Source organism: Chlamydotis macqueenii, chromosome 14 (assembly GCF_036417535.1).
Source record: "Chlamydotis macqueenii isolate bChlMac1 chromosome 14, bChlMac1.mat, whole genome shotgun sequence".
Lineage (NCBI taxonomy): Eukaryota > Metazoa > Chordata > Aves > Otidiformes > Otididae > Chlamydotis > Chlamydotis macqueenii.
This window is the reverse complement of record NC_141569.1, coordinates 17,537,956-17,562,761: the sequence shown is the minus strand read 5'-3', so window position 1 is coordinate 17,562,761 and position 24,806 is coordinate 17,537,956. Positions and strand designations below refer to the sequence as shown.

The following is a 24,806-nucleotide window of genomic DNA, read 5'->3' as shown; positions in this document are numbered from 1 at the left end:
CGGCGGCCGCCCGCACCGTGACCGCCCCGCACAGCGCCGGTTTGGGGCGGGGGGGGGGGGGGGCGCTTCCTCCAGCCATTTTTCTCGGTGGCGGAGGCGGGGCCGGGGCGGGCCGGCGCGGAGCCATGCCAGGCGGCGGGGCCGGGCTGCGGCTGGCGCTGCGGGGAGCGCGGCGGGCGGCGGGAGCGGGCGGCGGGAGCCGCGCTGCCATGGTGAGGGGCGCGGCGGCGGGCGGGGGGGGGGGCGGCTCCTCCGGGCTGGCTGCGCGGTTGGGCCTGCGCGGGGGGGGCCGCGCTGCGCCCCGTGCTGTAGTGCGGTGGGTGCGGGACGGTGCAAATGCAAGCGGCGTCTCCCACCTCCTCTTTTTTTTTTTTTTTTTTTTTTTTCCCCTTTTACAAGCAAATTCCTGCTGCTTTCTGAATTTAGTTGTGATATATTGGAGGGGCTGACTCAGGACGCGGACCTTCGCAACCTGTTCCTGAGCTCCTTGGCCTGCAGCAAACTCGGTCTTCATATTTCCGTTAAAACCCACATGATCTAATTCCAGTCTTGTCAATGCCGGTGTGCACAGGCGAGGCCCCGCGAAGGTACCCGCCATGTCCCCAAAACCGACGGAGAACGTCTCTGCTGCCAGCCGGGGCACAGAACTTGGTGCTGCCTCCTGGTCACAGCCTTGGACTTTACTATCTGAAAAAACCCCACCTAAATCAGCCTACTAATTTAATCTCTTGGCAGTTAAAATAATAAATTTCACGGCAGCCGTTAGCTTTGGCAATTTTTGTATATGCTTGGAAAAAGAAGAATATAAGATATTCGTGCCCGTAACTGCATTATAGCAACAACAAATCCAAGATTTGTGTTCTTGCAAGTCCAGAGTTGTGTTTGAAGTGTGAAGAGCCTAAATTAGCCCATTCTGGGACTTGTAAAGCGCATCTCGTGGACTGGACACATCCAACCGAACGCAAGCGGTGGCAGTGATGCTGTTAGATTGATTTACACTGTTTGGGTTTTTTATCCCTTATTATTGGTGAAAATGTTGCTCCTTGGGGGTCCTGCGTCCTAAATCCTAGCTTAGGCCGCACTAATTGCCTTAATTCCGGCTCTGCTTGGGCTCGCAGCCCCATCTGGTGGCATTGGGGCTGCTGCCGGGCTCTGCAGCGCAGCTGCCAGCGCTGACTCTCGAAATCCAGCGCAAAATTAAATACTCTGAGCTACTGAGCTGGTGGTGGGGACACACAGACCTCCCGTGCCTTCGTGAAGCTCTGGAGCTAAATTGCTCGGCTCCTGTCTGGAATTTCTCACAAAGCTGTGCTGGCTGCTACCGTAAAGAGTAAAGCAATCTGAATTTTGCTCTGCCGGGGAGAAAGGTTCTTCCCATTAAAGCGTTGTGTTTATAATACGAGTTTGAGACTCATCTGTTAAAATATATGATGTCTAAGTCATAACTTACGCCCTTAGTCTCTGCTTTTAGGAAAAATATCAAACATCTTCTAAACACCCCATAGAATTTTCCTCTCTCTGGGTCTGGCTCTGGCCTCATGCTTGGTTCAGGCACTAATTCAGATATTTAAGCAGAGGCTGTAATTCATTACATCTGTGTTCCCAGTGGCTTCAGAAGGGCTCATTTTGCTTAAAATAAGACATATTTAAACATAAGCGCTTTGCAGAGTCTAGTGCTTATACTAGTCAGTTGTAACTTCTTGTAATTGTGTCTGTATTGTCAGTTTTGTTTATTTTCATTGTCTTTGTTGCTTGCAGAACTCCACAGTGCGTGCTACCTTTAAACTCATTCCTGCAACATACAAGTTGTGGAGAATACAATCTTCTGTTTTGCCTCTGTCCTTTGAATTACTGGTATTCTCCTGGTAGCCATGTAATTGTACCTTTAGCATATAATATAAAATACTATTTTATTTATATGATGGGGTGGAATATTTGAAAATTAATTCAGTTGTTACAGCAGCTGGATAATTCAGATGAACAAGGAGTGAGTACAGGTGTGCTGGTGTCCCTGTTCATTCCTGTGAAAAAGCCTGTCACTCTTCTCTAGTTTTTTTACAAAAGCATTTAGCTGAACTTAATTGTTCAAACCAAAATGGTGTTTCTTGGCTATTTTAAGTTATGCTGGTCTGTGAAATTATAAAAAGAAAGAAACTTTACAGTGGATTTTCCACCTCTCTACCTTTCTGCAGTACATAACCACAATTTCATCTTGTGGTTTTCTTATTGTTCTACAAAGGAGAACCTCACCCTCACTCGTGTCACGTTTTTATTTTTTTTTCCCCTCAATAGTCTTCGCAGTCTCACTGGTTGACGACAGAGGAGAGGAACCAAGTTTTACTTGATCTCAAAGCTTCAGGCTGGTCTCAGTTAGGTGAAAGAGATGCCATCTACAAAGAGTTCAATTTCAAAAATTTTAATCAGGTAATTATTGTTATATACCACTTTTCATATAAAGGAAATGGAATTGCTTTGATTTCCATATGATCCTGATGGGAAAATATTTATATTCAGAAATTTAGAAGTATCCTTGTGGGGCCAAACCCTCTTGGATTTGCCTCGAAGGATTGTGCTCTTGATTCTGATCTCATTAGGTGGAGTAAATTAATTCTGTTTTTTAGTTGTTAAATTGATTTTTTTTCTACTATTACAATTTCTTTATTATAATATTAGAGTCAAGGTCCGGGTTGGTACTATGAGACTAGACAAATAATATTTGATCTTGATGTTTTTTCATTACTAGCACTTGTAAATGAATGCTAGAAATACGTAAGTAATGGACAGTGGGGTTCATTTTTTCTCTGGGAAAAACTTGAGAAAAATGGGTTAATATAAGCACAGAAACTTTTGGGAAATGAGGTGGGAAAAATATGATACGTTTCACCTTCTGAGCAAGAAGGCAGAATTCTAATATATTCCGGCATGAATGGTAGCAGCTGATCTTGCAGTGTCTTCAGCACGGCAGGCTACTGGTTAGACCTTGTTGGAGTCGGGATCCTGAGCCACATCGCAGACTCGCAAGAACACGCCTTGGACATCAGTTACAAACTTGCTTTAGAAATACGAGATTTATCTTGAGATGTAGCAGTCAGCTACATTCCCCTGAAAAATTGCCTTCTGAGGAATCGTGACGTTGCTTAGACAAAAGTCACGTTCCAAGAGCGTGCATTTCCCTTCTATTTTATTTCTAAAGCAGAGGTGAGCACTTTCTCAGGTGGGAGAGGAAACAGAAGGTTTTGTTTGCATGATGGCTCTTGCTGAGCTGGTTCTTTTCCTCGCTATGGGAGGGACACCGCGAGCTTCAGGCATTGCTGCTGTGCATAGGGACCTGGAGCTGTGCTGTGAGCTGTTTATTTACTTGGCTATGCCTAAACCCAGACCAAGAGTTTCTTAGGAAATCACAGTCAGCTAGATAAACAACAATTGGTAAGACTGGCTTTGTTTTTTTTTGCTGTTTCAGAGAGTAGTTGTCACGGTAGGGAAAACCCAGCAGTAGAGAGAAGGTAGGTGAGGTGCTCCTGGCCCCTCTGAACTGGGCGAAAGCAAAAGAGAAAACGACTCCAGAAAGATCTAGCTGACGAGCAGAACGGTGCCGGTCCAGGGAGCATGTCCAGAGCCCCAAGTACGTTTTCTGCTGGATTGCACATCAAACCTTGAACGTTAATACAGAATAAATAGAACTGTGTCAGATAATTCAGAGGACAACGAAGGAGCGAAGCCCGTGAGAGGGAGCTCGCGTGAAACCTTGGTGAGATGTGCAGGCAGCTTGGATCTGCAACAACCAGGAGAGAACAGCACATTTGACACCAGTGAGGTAGATGTAACCCTTGGAAGGGCTGAGATTTTCAGCGTTAGCGCTTCAGATATTCATGAAATGGCGTCTCTGCCGGGGCATGGTCAAGGTCTTTGTTGGTTCAGCACAACTAGAAGTGACTTCTTTTTTCCCCAAAGTTCATAAAAAAGTGGTTTTGCACACAGTAAATAAACACATCAGCTCGATCAGATGGACTTAGGCGGTGTGCCAAGAGGCCAAGAGACAAATCGGTGTGCTCACCGGCAGACACCTACAAAACCCATTGCTTTGGTAAAAAAACTACAAAGTTGCATTTTTTTGACTGTGTAGATTTATCTTACAACATAGGTAGATATCCATATGTCTTCCTGATTTGCAGATTGATGAAGCACATATCAGCATAGGAAGCTGAGTATATTTAAATGTGCTCATTAGTAAATTATTAAGTATACCTTTCTACTTCAGTACATGTCATCTTAGGGTATTAAAAAAAGTTGCCACTTGAATTGTTTGGGAGATATTGGTGCAATCTCTTCCGTTCTTGGTTGCTGTTCATGGATGTCACGTAAGGCAGAAACGAGAGCAGAGGCTGGGAACTGGCTTCAGAACTGAACTTTCTGTGCCCAGCTGGGAGAACAAACTGGGTGGGTGGGTCCTCTGTGCAGCTCTGGTTGGATCAAGGTTGTATGTGAATATCTGAAGGCAGAATTTCACCTGCTGATTTTTATGCACTAGGTGTAACGTCCCCATTTGCAGTTGCAGAGGGCAGAAGCTGTTCCTGTTACCATAGTCCAGAAAAGGGCTCAACGTGCAGATCCCGATGGTGTTAGATCCCGAGCTGGTACTAGAGAGCAAGTATGAGCCTTTCGATAAGTTGAAGCTGAAAGTAAATTAAAGTTATGCAGTATGTGTATTGATGTTTATAGTGACTGTTAGTAACTATTGTGTTTCTTACAACCTAGGGAAAAAATGACAAAAGCAGAGCTATACCTGCATTGTACTTTGGGAGAATTTAGTCCTGCAATGAAAAAAATGGAACTTGTGGGTACAGCGTCTCTTATTTCACATAATAAATATTCTGTTTACAGTATTTAAAGTGCAAGTATTTAGTAAAAGTCAAAGGAATGAGGAATACCATTTCCTCCGTGATCTTCCTGCTGCCCTTTTACAGATGGTGTAAAATCAGGTGTGTGAAAAAGAGAAAAAGAATAGTTGGGCTGACATGAAAGGTATTTCAGATTTATGTTTTGCAGATGATATTGGTATGATTAATGTATTCATTGCTGGTTTTTTTTATTGCTTCTCGCAGATAATGTTCATGATGCATGGAAAATTCTGTGGCTTTAAAATCTATGCCAGGTTTACAAAGTCTGTGTATGTCAACAGATGTTAAGAATATAAACACAACTTTTATTATAAAGTCGTGCAAATGTGTAGACATGAGCTTGGTTTATGTATATTATTTTCAGCATGAGAATGAAATGAAACTTCTGTGAAACAAGAGTTATTTAGATTCCTGAAGCTTTCAGGCTGAGATTAGCTCGGTTAAAAGCGATCAGCAGTGGGCTGCCTTTGTAAGGCTGACAAGCTAATGACACTTCAGGCTTATGGAATTAGTTTGTAACCCAGAACTTGAAAGCGCTGGTGCTGTTTGTTAGTCTGAAGATACATTTTCATGAAAGTGGGCTTTGGAGGTGCAATTCTCTGAAACAAACTGGAAACCAGCCTGGGGTCCCAGCTGGAAGCCTGTTGTTAGTTACGTTGGTGTGGATGCCCACCACGCACCAGTCCCGGTGTCCTGGACTGGGCGGCGTTGGTGGTGGCCGCTGCTCTGTTCCCGTTGCCGTTAGCGTGAGACAGACTCCTGGTGGGTGGGTGTTCTGAATCATGTATAAAATATAAAATACACCAATGGTAGGGGCAAAAACACAAACACAACTCAACTGCGGAGGGGAGCACCGTGTCTGGAAGAGTTGCCTTGATCACACCGATGCCTCCGTTTCTCCTTAGGCTTTGCAGTTGCTGTGTGTTACTGCCACTGTTGAACAGCAGGTAGGCAGCGACGAGTTAAAATTGGAGTCTTTTACCTCTAGGACGCTCACTTGAGTGCGCTTGATCAAGAGCCCCCCTGATTGAGTCTTTTTTTTTTCCTGAGGAGCATGTGCTGGGCAAAAACCTCTGGCTGTGAGTAAGGTCTTGGAGAGCAGGTGGGCTCAGACCACGCCGTGGCAAATCTTGAGCCTTGCGACGCATCTGGGTGCTGGTGAGCCTCCGTGAACCGCGCAGCCGTGTCAGGGAGGTTATTCAGGGCTTCTTTCCCTGTCTGCAGGGAAGAACAAAGCAGCTAGCGAGGCTTTCGGGCCACTGTGCAGGCTCCATTCATGCCTTTGTGCTACTGAAACAAAATGTTTCTCTTCCAGCTGTGGAGCCAGCCCTCTGCTCCCACTCTGCCCAAGCAAAATTCAGAATCGGGATAGAAAGTTACTTTACACCTCTCGACCGTGCTGGTAACGTCTCCCAGTTATCGTTCTGCAAACTCGGTAAAGAAACTGCAGAAACGCTGGGACTAGTGTTAAAAGTTGGTCATGGAGGGAGGGAAGAGTTGCCGAGGACCTCAATGTTCTGGTCTGTATCTCAGGAATTTCCTGGGATTTTCTCATCACTTCACGTCAGTACACCTCAGGAGAGGTGATCCTGCAAAGGGACAGACCTGGCTTAAAAACGTGAGTTTTCCCCGTGTTCGTCTGAAGCCTGGTCCTGGCTGGGCAGGCACTGGGTGGCTGCGAAGGGCTCTGCGTGCGAGGCGCTGAGCGCTCGGTTTGGGTCCCTTACCCAGCTGCTCATTTTCACCAGATTTGTCGGAATGTCTTAACTTTGAGACTTCCATGTCTCTTGTCAAAGTTGGTTGGACTTGACCAGAGGGTTTAAGGGGCAACTGCCTGTGTGATTGCATTTCCTTCGGTAATCACGCAGAGGCAGAAAATGCAGTTAGGAAATTACAAAGGTGGGCATGTTTGCTGATGGTCAGGTTCAGCGTTTACAGCTGCTTTCTTTTATAGGGTAAGTTTTTAATTAAGGTTGGTTTTTTTAAAAAAAGAAGTTCATCTAGGAAGTCTCTGTAAGACCTCTAACGTCATTTTGTAAAATGACAGGAAATCAAATGCTCTAAGAGATTTAAAATAGCTTTTAAAAATATTTTCTATTTTGGGCTACAGGACATAGGTGAAGGATGAGCCTGAGTGGAGGGGACAGCGAGGAAACACCTCGGAGGACAGTGTGTAGTGAGAGTAGAAGCACGTGTGTTTCATTGCAATTGTTGGTTTTTGAGAACTTGTTTGAAGATGTGCAAAAGTCCAGAACTGTTACATAAATTATTATACTCACTTTGTGTTTCTTTTCTAAATTTTCTAGGTCTATTACTTGAAATCCAGAAAAAAAACCCAGACAAAGCGTGTTGCAGTAGATGCCTCTTCCCACTCCCTCCCCTCTGTTGAAATGCCAGTTATTTTCCTTTAGCTGGAGGGAGACGTGCTAAGATTTGCCCCTTTAGATTGATCCTCCTTGTTGTAATATCGCAATTACACATCGGAACAGATTTGGTAGGATATGCAGTGAATACTCTGTGGTGGTGGTTCTTGATGCCAGTCGCAGTCATGTAATCTGTGTCGGTACTTCCTTTTTCTCCTCCCATCACGTTGCTTTGTCTTCTGCGTTGATCAAAGCTTGGAAAATTTGTTTTTATGTACGTAGGCAGTGTATTTCGTTGCTGCTTTATGTACTTAATCTTTTGGCTGTTTGACTGAAATACGTCCACGCCTTTTATGTACTGAAAACATAATATCCTTTAACCTACAGTCTGCAGAGTTAAAATGAATTTTGTGTTAAATATTCGGTTGTGGACCACATCTCCAGCTTTTTATATCCCACAGTGGTCTTGTGTTGTTTTTTTTTTTTTCTTCTCCATTGTCTGATAGTGAGGTCATTTTCAGTCCTCTGAGAAATTTTATTCCCAGCCAGATGCGGGCCATATATTAAAAGTAGCACCTGTGGCTAATATCACAGCAGCTTACCATAAATTTACATGGTAACTAGGATTATATCTGTCAAGACTGTTAAAAAATGTCTAGATTTAATTTGATTTCCAGTATTGAAGGAGCTCTCCAACATTTTGCTTCATAACTATATTTTAAAAGTTAAAATCACTCCATTGTTAAGTTTTATAGCACTCCCAGTGCCCATTAAGTTGATTTGTTAAATGGGGGTCAGAATAAAGCAAGTTGGCTACAGGAGGATCGGAAACCAACCCATTTGTGACAAATTTAGTCCTCGCGTGTGAATCTTCTCGGAGCCCGGGGACTGATTGGATTCAGGTGCAGCTTATGTCAGTTGTGTTTAACCTCAAGGCCTGGGCAGCCTCAGCCCCTGACTGTCACTTGTGCTAATCAAAAGACGAACCTGTTTCCATTCATTGCGGGGAATTGTTATTTTTCATGTAGTATTGGTCTGCTTGCTCCCTCTGCTAGGGTTTTGCATTAGATTGCCTGTCGAATGAAAATAAATTATTTTTTTTTATCCGCCTTGGTAGGTTTTCATATAGTCTTTCCTAAACTGCTTCGTTTTCCTTTATCCTTTGAGTCCTCTCACATATGCTGTGATTTGTGCACCTGCAAAGTTATGAAAGTATTTCTTTTGGTAGTTACGTTGTTCACTAACTTCCCTGCGTTTATGAATACAATAACCGATTTATAATAAATCAGAATTATTTATGAGTGGATTTGCAGAGCTGAGAAAATCTTTGTATCTGAAAATAATGAATTTCTGGCGTATCTGCCTGTTGACATTTTCCTTTATTAGAAACTGATAGTGAAGTTTTCGGGGCTGGCAGAGGTTAACCTGCAGGCTGGGACAGAGTGAATGAACTGGCTCAGGTGTCTTGGAGCGGAGCACGGTAAAAATATGTGATTCCTGGATGGTCACACCTTCCTTGAGTTTATTCTTCTGATCGACTGAGTAAGTCACACTCTCACCTCTCGGTCAGCGGGTCGGAGGGTCAGGGTGCGGCTGCGGGACCTGGACGTGGTCCATCTGCCTGCACCGCTGCCTGGCGCTGCCCACGGAGGGCAGGGAGCTCTGGGTCTGGGTGAAGTGAGAGGAGAAGTTCTGGGGAGATGGCTCGATTGAAAGCTTATGAGTCTCCTTCCCTGGCCTTGGAGGAGGAGGAGATGATACTGGTGCCCTGGTCAGTGTGTCCAGTTTCCAGTGATGCTTACAGTTAACAGGGTCGGTCTTTTCCTACAGGTGGGAAACTGCAAAGCTAGGAAGTGTGTAGTGGTGGAAATACGCAGTTGGGTTGCACCTAGGCAGAAATTAAATCCTTGGTGCTGGGAGCTGGGAAATACAGGATTTCTTGTCTTCTCCTGACCAGCATGGCTGGTGGGGTACAAAACCATATGTAAAGTCAGCCAGTGCTCCAGAATATTTTCAGACCAGTGTTTTGCAATTGGCAACATTTTCCAGTTTTGAATAGAGTTGCCTTAGTGCATCAGCAGCCTCTTGTGTCTTTAAAGCTCCCTCGCAATTAGCCTTTCCTTGTATGTCTGGGAACCATCGTTTTGTCCGGCAGCCCTTGCATTAAAGCTTCGTGGTTGCAATGCGTAGGAGAAGTTCGTGTCTGATGCAAGTCAGGCAGGTGACAAGCAGCAATTGCTCCTCTTTGCTCTGCAGGTTGCCCTCTCTCTGGCCAGGGTCTGTGTGTACAGATCCCACTGCCCTCATGTCCCGTCTGCTTGTGACGAGTTACAGCGCCGGTGTCACCACCAGTGTCAGGCTGTCAGGATTATTTAAAATGTCATGGTGTTTAGTTGCATTTAAATAAAATTGATGGTGTTTAAGTTGAAGACTTGGGCATGTGTCCTTCATCTCCATCATCATGCAAGGCGTCCCATCACAGCTGTTGTAGAAGTTCCATCAGTTTAATTTTTCTTGTGACTTAACTGTAATCAGGGATGCTCATTTTCTTGGTGAGCTAAGTCGTATTTCTCCCTAGCATAAAACATTATTTTGTTGTTTATAATTATTGGGGGTGGTGGTGTTTCTAATTGCCAAGTTTGCCCCACCAAGTAGCCCTGCTGTATCTCCATTTAAGCAGGCCACCGCTTAAATCTGCCCAGCTGACCTTTGGGCTGCTCTCCAGTTGACTCTAATACAAATACTTTCCTTAAAAGATGGATTTATTATCACTCAAGTAAAAATTATTACAGCATTTGCCTTACGCTTGTTTCATGCATTGATCTGAAAGTGCAAAAGAAATTATTTGTCAAAGTGCCTTTTGAATTTCACAAGCTGTCTTGTAGATTTGGAGTGGAAGAAATGTTTCTTTTTTTTTTTTTTTTTTTCTTTTTCAGCTGCACAGATTGATTGTTCACTCTGTTTGAATTAAACAGAACAAATGTTATATCAGCCATGTGGGCAGGGCTGCCGTACCGAAAGAGAGCGAATGTGAGCAGGTCCGCTTGATTTTAACTGCAGTTTGGGATCTTTCCCTGTTAAACCACCTTTTGGAAAATGAATGGAAAATTCAGTGGGTTTGGATTCAGTTGGACAGCTTAATTTGGGAAAATGCAAGTAAGCCTTCAGCCTTTTCTGAAGATGGTCACTCAGAATAATTTTTTACCTTCTCAGTTAAGGAAACCTGGTGTCTTGCAACTCTTTATACAGTAAAATTTATTTTTATGGAGGTCCTGGAAAGATGCTGATTAAATGCAAACAGCACATCTCTCTGTCTTGGTTGTTTCATCTTTTGCATCCTCTTGCTTTTGGAATAACACCCAACTACGTTTTCAAACCATTAATTGCCTTTTACACCGGCAACTCTCACTTTCTGGTACTCCCGTGAAGGAGAGAAACACTTTGGGATGTTATCCTCTGCGATTGTAATTAAAAATGGACTCTGCCAGAATAAACTAAAATAAAACTGCAACGCCCCTGTTTAAAAATTAACCATTACTCACCAAAAGCACATCAAACCCGCTTAGCGGACATCCGTTAATCCTGTGGTGAGCCGTTTCAGGCTTTAATGCACACTGTTTTACACGTTAAGGGTTTTGAAGTCGCAGGCCAGCGCTGACCTTTCGCATCTGCTCCTCTCGCAGTAGGAATCTCCGCTCGCCGCTCCCCGTCAGGGCGGATTAACGTGACGAAGTGCAGCGCTTTTGCTGGCTGCAATTTCGGGTTTTGATCAGAATTATTTCTTTCACAAACAATCACGTTTGGCTAAAACGTTACATCTGCTCTGAAAAGCCACTGGCGGGGCCGCAGTTTGTCGGGGTGAGGCGAGTATAATTTTTTTCACTCTTCTATAAAGCTGCAAACCCACTTCATGCGGAGTTGTTTTGTTTTTTTTTCAGGGAGAGCTTCCCTCCTTCCTCTTCCCCATGCCGTTTTCTTCCTTTGGTTTTGTTGGGCTGAGAGGAGAGGTTGCTTTGGGCACGCATCAGTCTTGGAGGGGTTTGGTGGGGAGCCTGGTGCTAAGTCAGCACCTCACCGTTGGATTTATTTAGTGCTAAGGGTGCTTTGTAGGAGAACATTTTTTTTATTCCTAGGGTAGGGGAAAGTCCTGATTTCATGACCTGGTGTGATTTTCCTGGTGCTGCGGTGAGAGTAACAGTAGGCAATTAAAATACATGTTTGTATATAGGACATTGCCTTTATGCATGCGTCTTGTAATGCGCAATCTGATAAAAAACCAGAGGTGTACAAACGGTTTCCCTTTGTGGTGTGCTTGTGTGAATTTCTAAAAGAAGTTTGACTCGGAATTAGTATTTGTCTCCCCTTGTGAGCCCGTCTCTCTGTTCCCAGATGTACTGGTGTATGAATGGTGCTGGCTGCCCAGGGGAACCCTTGTGTCTTAGTAGAAAAACAACCAACCAACAAAAACCACGGGGAACCTCTCAAAATATTGCGCATCAGGCGTACTCCGCCACTTCCACACATGTGCTTGGAGCACACAGAGGGGTCTGAAGACAGCTGAAAATGCTGAGTATAGGTTGTCTATCAAAATTATTGGCAGTTCAGTGAGCCTGGTTCTTAACAATGTGACTTAATGTAGCTGCCTTTGTCCATTTCTCCGTGACTTGCTCCTGCCATTTTTCCAAATACCAGAGACAGGAGATGAAGCTCAGGTCTAGGTGACCTACACATCACATAGGGAACAGTGGGTGTAGCAGACCAGGCCGAGTACCCAACTGCTCCGAGACTGACGGATGCCCTGAAGAGAAACGTGTTGTCTGGAAACATACTCGCTCTCTCCTACTCTTTTTTTTTTTTTTTTTTTCAAAGGATCTGTCACTTCGAGACTTGAAATGTCTGTCTGCAAAATAATATTTGAATTTTATAGAGCAATATGAATTAAAAGCCTGCCAATGCCGACCCAGGTAAGACTCCTACTGAGTTCACTGCCGCCATGTATCATCTACTCTTCTACTATAAGAGGTGTGCAAACACGAAGACCCATTCTGACAAAGTAGGATGCTTTCAGGTTGAGTGCAATGACTCCCTGACTGGATCTGCAGTAAATGTTCCTTAGTTTGCTTTATTTCACAGCTTTAGATCTTTTTAGATTCTGGCTTGGCCAAAAGGGTGATCGGAAGATGTCTCCAAATTCCTCACACCTCCATTGTGATTTCTCTGTTGCGTGCTTGAATTGCTGACCTTGTCTTTATAAAACCAAAACAAAAACAAAAAGCTGAGAAGGCAGTGGGTAGGCGGATAGTGGAAGATGAAATGGTCACGAGACCAGCCGCTTCTTCTCTTAATCCATCATAAAGCAGTGCCTCTTATCAGTCTTTGATGTTTTCTTAGGATCATAAATGGTGGAGATTTAGAGGATTATCAGAGGCAGGATATGATTGCCCTTGGACACTCAGCAGAGAAGATCTTGGATATTAAACTGGTAGGAGGTGTAATCTTGGCCAAAAGACCACGGAGAGTTTTGTCTGAGCGCTCCCTGTGTTATCAACAGCACGTATGGCATGTGAACTTCACTTTCATGCCTACAGAATGAAATCATTCCTTCGCATGTGAGTAAAAAGAAACCCTGAGGACAATAGTAGTCTTTTCTTCTGCTATAGCCAGGTCTGTTCCATCCAAAACGTGGTACGATGGGATAACAAACTTTGCTGTTCTTCTGCACTGTACTTGAGCTCTAAAAAAGTCGGACAATTTGAACACCTTTTTGAAGTGGAGCATTCAGGTGAATTAATTCTCATTTGGTCTGGTTTACAGCGGCTTCGTGAGGCGGGCTGGCGTGGTGTGGTCAAGGATGGTTCATTGCCCGAGCGGCGGCATCGTTGTGCAGCACGAAGCGTGTCGGTGAGAAGGCGTGAGCAGAGGGTTCAGGTGCCTGGATTTGAAAGGTTGGAGCTGGGGACTCGCTGCACCTTGTTACGAGTTTATTTTTATAGTGGTTTGTGTGATGGCTTTATTACAGTACAGCCAGGGGTTTGATTTGCCGGGCCAAGCGTTTGCTGTAACAAGTGAAATTGTCATTGTTCTTTCAGTTGCGCAGCCAAGAGGGTTTATTATTTCAAGTGACTGATTGCTTTAGCAGGTGCTCGGTTAATGGGGGCTTCGCTGTGTTACTTCATGTTTTTAAGTAGGGTGCAAAAAGCTCATTTTAAAAAGTCATGTTTCTCGAAATAGCCGTTTTATTTGGTGTAAACCTCCTAAGTGCAACCTTTGTATTCCATTTTTGAGCACAGAGCACACAAAAATGGCTTGGGAGGCAGAGAGTCACGTTTAGCTGACTGCACGGCAGGGATTTTGTCCGTGTTCTAGTTCAGTCCTGAAACACGGGATTATTTTCCTTATTTTTCTCTAAATTCTCTAAATTTCTCTAATTTAGAGATCTACATTTTTGAATAAGTGAAGTAATATTTATGAGCCTACATTTCCCTAGAACGTGAAGGAACTGGAGGGGGGAAGCATTTGTTTTGGGTATTTATATGAAGTGATATATCACAAATACCATGGGACCTTGTTCCAGGTTTGGTTGGGATTTAGAATGTCTACTTATTTTGCAGTAGTCTTTATGGGCAACTATAATTATTTTTATCTACCTGTAAACAAATAAATGTGTTTTGTAGATGGTTGTATTGAGCCAGTAGAGTCTAGGCTTGAAACTTTTTATCGCTCACAGAAAAAAAAAAAAAAAATGCTGCTTTAAGCCATCTCCACGTTCTCTCACTTTTATTCCATCAGGTCTATAAATCTTTTTGGTGGAGTAGGTGATTAATTTTGGCGTGAAGTCTGCTCATTGAATCACCGAGAATATTATCTGCTCTCTGTTCATGAAATCCAGGCGCAATCACTTACTGTAATAAAAATGAGAATAGGAAAAATGATCCTCAGCACTGAGGCTGCTGGAAAAGTCAAGATGTGACGAGGAAGAAGGTAATAGATGTAACATTTTGTGTTATATTATCACCAATAACAGAAAAGTAGGTCTAAATTCAACTGTTATAAAAATCCTGATATAAGCAGGCTTAGAGAACAGAAAGTTGAGGTTTGTCGGGCAGATTTCCCACACTTGGCAAGCACAAGGGGAAGAGGAAAGGAAAGCAAGGAGAAGGCTTTCAGAGCAGGTCGGTGCTCTCTGCCTTCCTCTTGGTGCCTTTTCTTGCATTGATCTGTGTCCCTCGGCCTTAGCAGAGAGTTTGTATTTGTTTTTCAGACCAATTGAATCTCAGATGGGGCAAATTATGCTTGCACCTGCTTTATGACAGAGCGATGTCATAGCTTAGGTCACGGCTGAGCTTGGGAGACGACGCCTTTGGCTTGTGCCTCTTCTGGAGAGCTGCATCTCGAGCGTCATCAGAACGGTGTCACCTCCAGTGCCGCACCTGGTCTAGGTTGTGCCGAGCAGTGTAAGCTTCCGAGTGGTTTGTGCTTTTCCTGGGACAGCGTTCCTGAAATTGCCTTCTGTCATCTCCTGCGGCGCTTGACATTGCACCGGTACCTGCGTGAGACCCGTCCCCGATGAGGAGAGGCCGTGCCTCCGAGCTCCGCTTCTCTTTGCCTCCATTTATTCTTCATGTTCTTCAAATTGCTAAATCGTATGACAATAAACAGAAATGCCCTCGATGAAGAGAGGAGGGGAAACTGTTGTTTATCTGGTCAGGTGGTTTAGATTAGTGGTGATGCTGGTCTGTATTATGTTACTTTAAATCATAGTGTCCCAACAGGACATAAATTATGAAGATTGTTACAGTATGTTTCATCCAATGTAAGATCAACAAATTGGAATAATTTTTTTTTATAGGAAAATCAGTGCTTTGGCAAGGTTATTGTTGAAGAATTTAATTTAACTTGAGCTTTGCTTGCATTATTTCTTAATATATAAAAACTATTTGCATAATGTATGAAGTATAAACATTTTTAGAATCAAAGGCAAGAATGCCTCTTCCAAGATTACATAGAGTGGCAAACTACTTAGAATAGATCAGTGTTTGTGCTTTTGCTGTCAGAAATGTTTGATATAGAGCTGGCGAGCTGGTTTCTTCAGCGACGTAATTGTAAACAAGCGTTGGGAGACAGAAACAGCGTTCTTTGTAGAACATGGTGTAAAGGTTTTCACGCACGCCGCTGCAGATCTAACATGGAGAGCAATGTTTACAGCTGTAACGCGAATGCAAGGAGGTAACTTTTTTTTAGAGAGCAAAGCAGCATTTCACTTTTGTGCGAGTGAAGTGTGCAGGTAAGCATGGAGGATGTGAGCAGTCGGCTCTGGATGTTAAAAGGATTTTGTAAATGCAGAAAAGCATAGATAATTAAGTTGAAAATTATAGTTGTGGGGCTTTTTTAGTTTCACATTTTGTTATGAAGACAGAAGTGGCACCTCAGTACATGCCAGTATGTCTGTAGTATTCCTCTTCCATCCTTTCCCTTTATTGTCCGTCAGAGTCAGGAGCACTGTGTTTCCCAGCCCTGAGCGACGCCTGGGGAGTGTGAAGGTCGGCTCCATATGCAATATTTTAGTGCTCAAGCTATTGAAGAGGAGAAAAAAAAAATCTACCCATGGTTTGTAGGTGATGTTCACCTTCAGACTCTGCTGGCTGCCCGTGCCTGGATGGGGTGGGATGGAGGGAGTAGGGAAACGCGGGGGCACAACGCCTGAGCCAGCTTGTCCGTGGCTTGCACTCTCACCAGGGAGGTGGGGACGTCAGTCATCTGAGTTTAGCTCTATTTTGAGTCATGGCTTAGTTGTGTTCTTAAGGACTGTCCCCTGTTCTTGGAATGGTGTTAAAAAGGGGAAGTGCAGTGGGAAAGTGTTCTCCTGGTTTATGTCGTGGGTGAATACACATAGGTCCAAAATTAAAGGAAGAGAAGAGGAAAATATCTGGTGCCGCATGGATGCGGTGTCCCTGGGGATGGTTCAGGCAGGATGATGATGCCAACAGGGAGGAATCCCAAAACGGGCACATGGTTTTTGAGGATAATACCTTTCCCGCTGTGCTGCCAGTGCCTTCCTAAATGCTGGTTGGATTCCTCTTTTTTGCATTTTAACCACGTTGTCACTTTCAGATGAAACATGTGGCCTTGAGAGACAATTTTTCTCATATTTGTAAGGTAAAAATCTTTCTTAATGGAGTAAATAGAATTAAAATAAAACAAACCCTGCATTTTTCTTGGGAGCACAACAGAAAATGTCATGAGGTTAAGTCAAACCCTCGTGACTAGCTAAACTTAACTTAAAATAGCTCGACGTTAAAGAGCTTTTTCCTTTTATCTGCTGGCCCGTAGCTCACTGTTAGGGAGTAACGTCAGCTGGGTATGTGAAAGCTTCTGCAGTTTGGAAGTGAACTGAACCTTAATTATTTGAGTTTATTGTTGCAAGTGTCAGACTGCTAAGGGGAACACATGCTGTATGCTGTGCGCAAGGGTGTTTTTTACTCGGGTGAATGGAAAGCAAATCCCTTGCCTTGTATGACAATGTCACCATAACTTGTTTTATTTATTCCTTTCCCCACTGATAAATGATACAGACGCAGCCCGGGTGGGTGGGGAAGGGAAGACGGGTAGCCCTCGCCCTGCAGAAGGTCAAGGTTAATGCTACCTCCGGCGTTACAATGACAGATGGGAGGCAGAAACCTCAATGTACTTGTGATCGGCATATGGTTTCCTTGGCCAAGCGTCCCGAGGATTTAAGAAGCCGGGGTACACACTTCATAGCCTACGCATTTTAAAACAAACAAATAAAAAGTGTCTGTGGTGATATTGTTGGGCCTTTCAGCTGTTTTTCTTGAGGATCTCCGCTTTTGAGTCAAGTGCTGTCAGCTGCTTTGTTCTGGAGATGCACTGGGGTAATCCATCACGGGGGACGCGCGCGTGGGTGATGTATTAGCCCGACATATCGACCTGTGCTCCTTTGATGTGTAACTCATCAAGATAATGTTGGCAAGCATTGTACAAAAGCAGCATGTTTAAAAAGTATTAAGATGAATTGATTCCTCGCTTAAGAAGTGTGAAAGGAAGAATAATAGCAGATTAGCTCCAGGATCCTGTGGTTCTCCCAGGGCTGTGAAGCGTTGTGCAGTGCGGAGGGGCGGATGGAATTTCATCTTTCCTCCCACTTCTGACAGCAAAATGTCTGGCCCTGATTTTCCCATTCTCAGGCAACAAAAGTCACATTAAGTCTTACTTTGTGATAGCGTATTTTGTCACTTTCAAAAGCAGTTTGGCCAGTCCTGAAACATTAAGTGATAGCTGAACTTTTAAAAGTCCTTTTTTCTTTTTTTTTTCTTTTTTTTTACTTTATTAGATTAACTTGTTCTTCTAAGAGTAGCCCTGATTTTTATCTCATGGAGACACGCTGTGGCTGGTAGTATTTTAAAACCATTTCAGAAATGATGTTACGACTGAAGCACCATTAGTTTTTAGTTCCTTCTTTCATGATCTTAAAAAAAACACAAAGGGAAGAGGCGTACTGGCGCACCCAAGGCATCTCCTTGTCTGTGCAGGACTGCTTCACTCGTAACTTGTTCCACTGCTGTTCGTGGTTCGTTACAGGGATTTTGCCGTCTGCCGTGACTTGGGTGATGTGATGAATTTATTTAGAATAACCTGTGTGCCTGGGTGTCATTTTAGCCCAAATGTCCTAAAAGGATTAGGTTGAAAACGTCTGCCTAATATACCTGTTACTGAAATATCAGAAGACTTGATAATATTTGGTACATCAAGGTACTTTGTAACGGCTTCTAGAAAATGCTCGAGTCCTTTCTTTCTCCTCTCATTTTTCAAGGAAAAATCGGAAAAAGTTCTCGTTAGGGGCCGAGGGGCTGCAGAACTCTGTTATTAACATAGCGAAAGTCAAGATTTTGTTGGGTCTTACTGCTGAGACCAGAGTACTTACTGCACTTTCATCAAGAGAAGTGTGATGGTCTGATAAACTCTGCCCACCGTGCAGTCTTGACAATGATCTTGCACTGCAGACTGCTTAATAATTTTCATTATTTTTAATTAAAGTTGAAGAAGTGCAGACTCCTGCTCAAATTAAGGTTGGTTGTGTTGCCGGAATGTGGTAATTACTTTAATTGATCACAAGATAGTTTCCTTGATCACCAATTAGACCAAATTACCGATCAGGTTTCAAGACGTGAAGAAATGTCCAAACTGATTTTGTGTAATAGTGTTTTCATATCTAATCAAACCTAAATATCTTTTCCTTCCAGGGCCAATTGTATTTTCCCAAAGAAAGGTTACGGCTCTACAAATACAGAGGTGATTCATAAACAATAGCGTTCCAATTCATTTAATTAGCAAAGGAAGTATTTAGGACCGTAATGGTGATTGCGCTGGTGAAATTGCGTGGTAGAACTGTAGCTCATTTTCTTAGTGGGAGATACTTTTTGCGTGTAATTAAAATAAAATGGAAGAAGTAAGTTACTTTGGGTAATGTGCAATGAGGGAGAACGTCTCTGAGCAGAGCCGGGCTCGCGGAAAGGGGAGGTGTGCGTGCTTCGTCCTTCACCGTAACACCAGGTCGCCCTGGCTGGGACAGTCGCGCTCAGCTGGAGCAGTGCACAGTAGGACCTGTCCTGGAGAGGGTCCTCGGCTCCAAAATTATTTCCTTTTCACTCCAATTCCAGTTGAGTAGTCTTTAGGAAGATGCACGATGTTGAGATCAGTGTCGGTTTTATCCAGCTGGAGACTTTTTACTGACTGCGAGAGAAGAGGCCGTGGGTTGGGGTGGTGGTCCACTGCTCGGTGGGGACTTGGTGGTCCACTGCTCGGGGGGATTTGTCACCACAAAACGTGAGGGAAGGTCTGCAGAGCAGATTAATTTAGTAGACTCGTTTGCTTGCGTAGTTCGCTCTGTCTGCGTTCCATTGGAGCGATTATTTTCGCACAGTCAATGAGTTGTGTAGTGTAACCTGCATGTGTACGATGGTGGGTGAGTTCCTGGGATGGCCAGGCAGACACTGGTAGTTGCGTACACGTGGACCTGGGAGGGGTTTTCATAAACTTAATCTATTTTTTTTTTTTACCTTGCTCTTTGATTGTACGAAGACAATCTAGTTGCAGATGCAATTGCTGTTTTAAACTTTTGGGGACATTTCTGAGCGTAGATTGCTGTGTTGGAAATAGCATTCCTGTTACGCCCAGGGACGCTCTAAGAGCATTTAAGTCAAATGTCTTTCAGAACTATTAATGCAGAATTTTCCCAAGTCATTGCTAACATCTAATGCACAACTTGCAGCTTGCTGCCTCAAAGCATGCTGCTGAAACATTTGCAGATTTTTTAAAGTAATTGTTCACTTGAAGTGAAGCTAAACTGAGCAAGAGCTTCAAGGGAAGTTAGATTTCCCTGAGTTTTGGAATGCTCTTGGGTCAAAGAAAAAAGCTTTTTAATTGCTGACAGTTTGGTGATTTCCAAATGACAAACCTCATTGGAATGATTTTCTCTGATTATAACGTTTGCATTCATTTGCCTGGCAAAGCGACGGACAAAGTCATACTTCATCCAGGCACCGATTCTTTTTTTACTGAAAGGTTTTTGTAATTTGTGAGGGGGGGGAAAGAAAGACTTGAAACTATTATCAGCCATTATATGTTATTCATTGACCACATGTTTGTTTGAAACGGCCATCGCTTGGTGGAATGTGGGCTCTGTACACTCTGTTCCATAAATTAGCACTAAAATCTACCTAAATCAGGTAGGGTTTTGTTGAGCTTGTTGTATTATAATACGAACCAGACCGTAGCGTGGATGTTAATCTTGCTTTGCATGTTAATTCAGGTCCTGAACCCCGATGGATGGAGCTCGGTATGAGCTGAGCCCGCTGCCTTGGAGGCGTCCTGCTCACGCACCGAAGCCCTTTGGGCCCCGCTGCGTAATTGTGTTCTCGATTTACATGGACATTCTAATTTTCTTTATAACGCAGTGATTTGCTCCTAAGTATTTTGGCAAGGGGCTGCTATTATTTTCTCCTTGAGCCTGTGCTAAAACCTGCGTCCTGGGGGAGTGTGCCGTGCAGGGTAAAGGGGCAGAGGATTGGGAAACCTATTTTAACTCATTTGAAGGGGAAATATTTTTTCGTAAAGCAGAGGGGCAAACCCACCTGCCGCCTTTCTCCCCCCAGGAAAATAAATAGCAAAATAATTACGTGAAGGGATGTGTTTCCGTAAGTGGTACCTGTTTAGTACAGGAATTCTGTGGCATGATGTTTAATTAGAGACGACACGTTTCTAAGATGCAGTAAGGGATGAGAGGTTTGGGATGGGCATTTAAAATCGCCTTTGGATGCCAAAGGTAAAATCATTGCTCTCGTGCAATGGCTTTGAATCCTGAAGCAAGTAACATTGAGCAGAGCGATTTACCGGGGTCTGAAGGGATGATTTCACAGTCTCAGGAGATGCATCGGCGGCACGAGAAGGTGAATGCTCCTTTAACACACACAAACCCGAGGTGCAGCGGCCTGGAGCATCTCTAGGAGTTTTTGAGATTTTTTGGAGTGAATCTTGCAGATCCACTGCCAGTCCTGGCAGGGTGGAAGAGTATTTTCCTCTTTGCTCTTTCTCTCCTTAGGCTTTTGGATTTATGACGCGCGTTGCTCTGCAAGCAGAGAAGATGAATCACCACCCGGAATGGTTTAACGTCTACAGCAAGGTAACGTGTTCGCCAGCCCGCGTTCCATGGCAAGTGAAGGAGGCCAAACTGCTGGCCCATTCTCCCTGCCTTTTTTTGTGGTTTATACACAAGGAGGAGGTAGGGGAATGGAAAGAGGTTGTGTCTTTGTAAAGAGATTTGAGATTTTTACGGACGTACTGAGGTATTTTTAGTGGTGGTGCAGCCGCAGGACTCAAGCTCTTTGCAGTTGTTTGCTGCCAGCTGCATGGACCTGTCGCTTCACCTCTCTGGCTGAGATTGAGAAATAAAATAGAAGCCTTTAAACTGTTAGTTAGCCAGTCTGAATAAACGACCGTTTATAAACTGCTCACCAACTCCCATTCCTTTCTGTGCAGCAAGTCGGAAGCCCAGCAGCTCAGGGTGGCAGACCGTCGATGTCTGGGTACCGAAATGGGAGCCTGGCAGTCTCAATTTGGGTTTGGTATTTAAAAAAAAAAAAAAATTAGACTCCTGTGTCTCAACATAGCAGCTTATAAAATTTGTTTATAATATTACCGAACTGGTGGTGGTCTCGTATTTACAAGGGTTACAAGGCATACTGCAGCGCTCAAATGAAAGGTGCTGTGTGAAGGGGGAAATTATTGCTCTCCTTTTATTTTTCTTTTCTAATACTTCTCACTGGATTGTGCCGAGTTGTTTGTTTTAGCATTTGGCGAATATATGGGAATCCCACTAAAAGGAGATGTGGAGAAGGGGAACCACAACCCCGGAGCAGGACATCCCCAGGTCTCCCCGCTCCCAGAGGTGTCCCAGTACAGGTTCCTCCTCATCAGCCCTTTGGGTCACCCTGTTTAACGGGACATCAAATGATCACCAAAGTCCTCATCACCTACTCTTCATGAGTTTCTTGGCTTTCCAGAATATTCAGATTATTTTTTTTTTCCTTTTCTCTTGTCCCAAGATCTCAGTTGAAGGCGAGGCAAAGTAACACCCAGCTTGTCATCTGGCTCAGTCTAAACAAACCCGTGCAGGCAGCTGCGTCATAGCAAAATGCACCAGTCCGTTTGTTTTTCTTTTTGAAATTAATCTGCAACAAGCTTAACAATTTTTTCACCTTCAGGGTGCTGGTTTTTAACAAAGCGCCTGAGCCCCTGGCTCGGCTGTTGGCAGCTTGGTCACTGGCCCAGGTTCTTCGTGAAACTGATCTGTGGAATTTAAATGTAAAGTATGAGTTATTTAATCGGACACCTCTTCTTGGACACAGCCCAAGAATGCAAAGCCTGTTTTATTCTGCGAAGGGGCTCACTTTCGTTAGACCTCAGGCTCTGTTAAGCCTCCTCACCTACAAGGTCTCCTGGTTTATGTGAGCAGTGAGCGTCCAGCTCGCTCCTCGCAGGGAGCGTGGTGTCAAACCAGTTCACTACAGACACACACAGTGTTCCCGATGAATTGCTGCTCTGCCTACGTAGCAGAGACCGAAATGGCCTTGTAACCCCTTTCTTTTCCTTTTTGACAGGTTCAGATAACCCTGATTTCCCACGACTGCAGTGGCCTGACCAAGAGAGACGTGAAGCTGGCTCAGTTTATCGACAAAGCTGCTGCCTCAGTGTAACAAAAATGTAAAACGCTTTAATACAGGGTGCACCCGTATTTTGTATTTGAGTGATATCCCTCATTCCTTGTAACCCTGATTTCACAAAACCCCTGAGACAAGATATTTTGTAGAAAGAGTAGCTTAGCTTGCTTTGCCTTTTGGTCTGAGACCCCTCTGGACGCCTGTACGTGTCCTTTGCCATCGCTGGCTCCACCTGAGGGTGTGGTGGATAAACCAGCAACAAATAAGCTTTGAACAGTCCTTTTCTAGACACTGAAACAAGCTGGGATCAAACCAGAAGCCCACCCGCGTGTGTCGGTGTTCCCCAAGCCCCCGGGAGGCTGGTGGCAGCTGCCCCGCGAGCCCGCCCCGTGCCCAGCCGCTTCCCTCCCGTAGATTTGCGCGTCTCCGCGCTTCAGATGACATCCGAGCAGCCCGGCCGGCTCCGTGCCCTCTGGCTTGGCACCTCCGTCTCTGCCAGTGACCGGTGGGAAGCGCGAGGGACGCTGGTGAGAGCAGCGCAAGCAGCGGTTACAGCTTTGCGTTTCGGTGTTTATTCTGTGCTTGTGTGATGTCTCTCCGAACCCGTCTGCCCCCGTGGCACCCGCAGCCCAGCAGCTGTACTCAGCAGAAGTCTTGCTGCGTGCTTGAGAACCGTTCCCTGTCTGAGGTGCAAGCCTGGATCCTGCAGTTGCTGAAAACTTCAGCTCTGGCCCAGCAAATAGAAAAAAAAAAAAAATCCCAGTGAGCTCCTGGCACTCACATCACTAAACAAAGCACGCGCTGAAGTGCTTGGCTAGGCTGGCTCGGTGCTGAGCACCTGGCAGGATCGAGCCATTGTCGTGTGGTAACGCTCCCGTACCTGCCGGGTCGGGGTGCGGGGTGGCTTGGCCGGGCGCCCGGGGCTCCGACGGGAGCTGCTGGCGCTGAAGGAAGCAGCATTAGCAGGATTCTTGCTAAGCTGGGCTCGGCTGAAGCTATGCTCACCCTTTTTTTTTTTTTTTTTTTTTTTTTGTATCTACAATTACTCATTGCGAACATTGTTCCAAGAGCTGCAGATCCTACTGATGAGCCTTAAAATAATTTCTTCTGTGGTTCCAAAGTCTTTGTTTTTATTCTATGATCCTCACCAAGGGAGATTTCCACTGCTGGCAGGGAGATTTCAACCTGCTCCGGGCTTGCAGGAGGGCCTCCCGCTCGGCAGTCCCGCTGCCGCGTCCCCAGCGTGCACCGTCATGCCCGGCAAGCAGCTCCGGTTGCGGAGCGCCGGGAAGATTGACACCTCCGAAATGCCTGAGCGCATTGCTCGAATGACACCGGCGGCACAGCTACCAGCTACCGAGAAGCGAGATACACGAGCGCTAAAATCGATACTGGGTGTACGGGCGAGGTGTGTGGTCTCTCAGATATTCGGGATGCAACGTGCCGCTCGCTGCCATGCGAGTATTCGTGGCGATGAAATAAGAAAAATATTTTTTGTTAATCCTTAGCAAGTGCGCTGTCATGTGCTAATTGGTTGCAGGAAGCAAGATGTAAGACGTTGGGGTTTATTGTCGGTAACCCTACTTGGGATATCAAGTTGATCCAAATTCAGAGTGCGTGCGCAAATGGTCTTTGCTTACGAGTGCCTTTCCCCTGCGAAGCGGCGGATTTCCCCGATACGGTTTGAAAATGGTCGCTGTTGTGAGGAATGAGTAAAACTAAAACAAACAAGCAGGCTGGGATGTCTCCTGTTACTGGTGGGGAAGTGAAACGAGCTTCACCCGGAGTTTTGGCAGCGTCTCTAATGAACTGTGAAACCCTGTTGTTAGAAATTGATGTATAATGCGTGCGCTTTGAATAAAACCAATAAAATCAAATTCCTCCTTTGTAATTTGTTGCTTTGTGATTGTACATATGTGACAAAGCTGTTTAGTTTTAAGATAGATTTAAGATAAATAATATTTCGTTACTGGGAGGTCTTTGCTGTAGAATATTGATATTTATTTACATACTCCGGGGGAAAAAATCCCCACAACTAAGGCAGCTCGGAGAGCTGCGCTGTCCAGCTATGGCCCGGAGCTGTGCAGCCCTGGTGCTTTGAGGATCCCTGAGCAGCGAAGAGGCAAGAATGCTCAGAAAAGAGGAGGGCAGCTTTGAAGCACTCGTCATTTTGAGGTCAGCACTTATTTAGCCACAATTTTTTGTTAATTTCTGCGGCACCCCCCGGACCTGTGCGTGCCTTTTGTGAGCGTTGTTGTGAACGCGAGTAATTATAAAATAAAAATAGTCAATAAACGGCTTCTGCTTGCTTT

General features: G+C 44.6%; 1 protein-coding gene across 11 annotated transcripts; it reads left to right on the top strand.

Annotated features, from left to right (window-relative positions):
• The first annotated feature begins 121 nt into the window (after positions 1 to 121).
• PCBD2 (pterin-4 alpha-carbinolamine dehydratase 2) lies at positions 122 to 24,385 on the top strand. Of its 11 annotated transcripts, none has more exons than XR_015260139.1 (5): positions 122 to 212; positions 2,293 to 2,424; positions 13,076 to 13,206; positions 20,877 to 20,957; positions 22,435 to 24,385. XR_015260139.1 is itself a non-coding variant. In XM_086759142.1 (5 exons), exons 1-5 carry the CDS (start codon positions 126 to 128, stop codon positions 22,528 to 22,530), a joined length of 483 nt encoding a protein of 160 aa, XP_086615268.1. In that variant the 5' UTR covers positions 122 to 125; the 3' UTR covers positions 22,531 to 24,385. The 11 variants fall into 11 exon arrangements, 8 of the variants coding, with proteins under 8 accessions (XP_086615268.1, XP_086615266.1, XP_086615271.1 ...); XR_015260137.1 differs by lacking the exons at positions 20,877 to 20,957; positions 22,435 to 24,385 and adding exons at positions 14,051 to 14,242; positions 14,523 to 17,554; XR_015260138.1 differs by lacking the exons at positions 20,877 to 20,957; positions 22,435 to 24,385 and adding exons at positions 14,051 to 14,433; positions 14,523 to 17,554.
• The last annotated feature ends 421 nt before the right edge of the window (positions 24,386 to 24,806 follow it).

Coding starts and splice junctions, on each gene's coding strand:
- PCBD2 (XM_086759140.1), top strand. CDS start 126: ATGCCAGGCGGCGGGGCCGGGCTGCGGCTGGCGCTGCGGGGAGCGCGG. Junction 213..2,292: donor GCGGGAGCCGCGCTGCCATG/GTGAGGGGCGCG, acceptor TCCCCTCAATAG/TCTTCGCAGTCTCACTGGTT. Junction 13,163..20,876: donor GTGCAGCACGAAGCGTGTCG/GTGAGAAGGCGT, acceptor TTCTCTCCTTAG/GCTTTTGGATTTATGACGCG.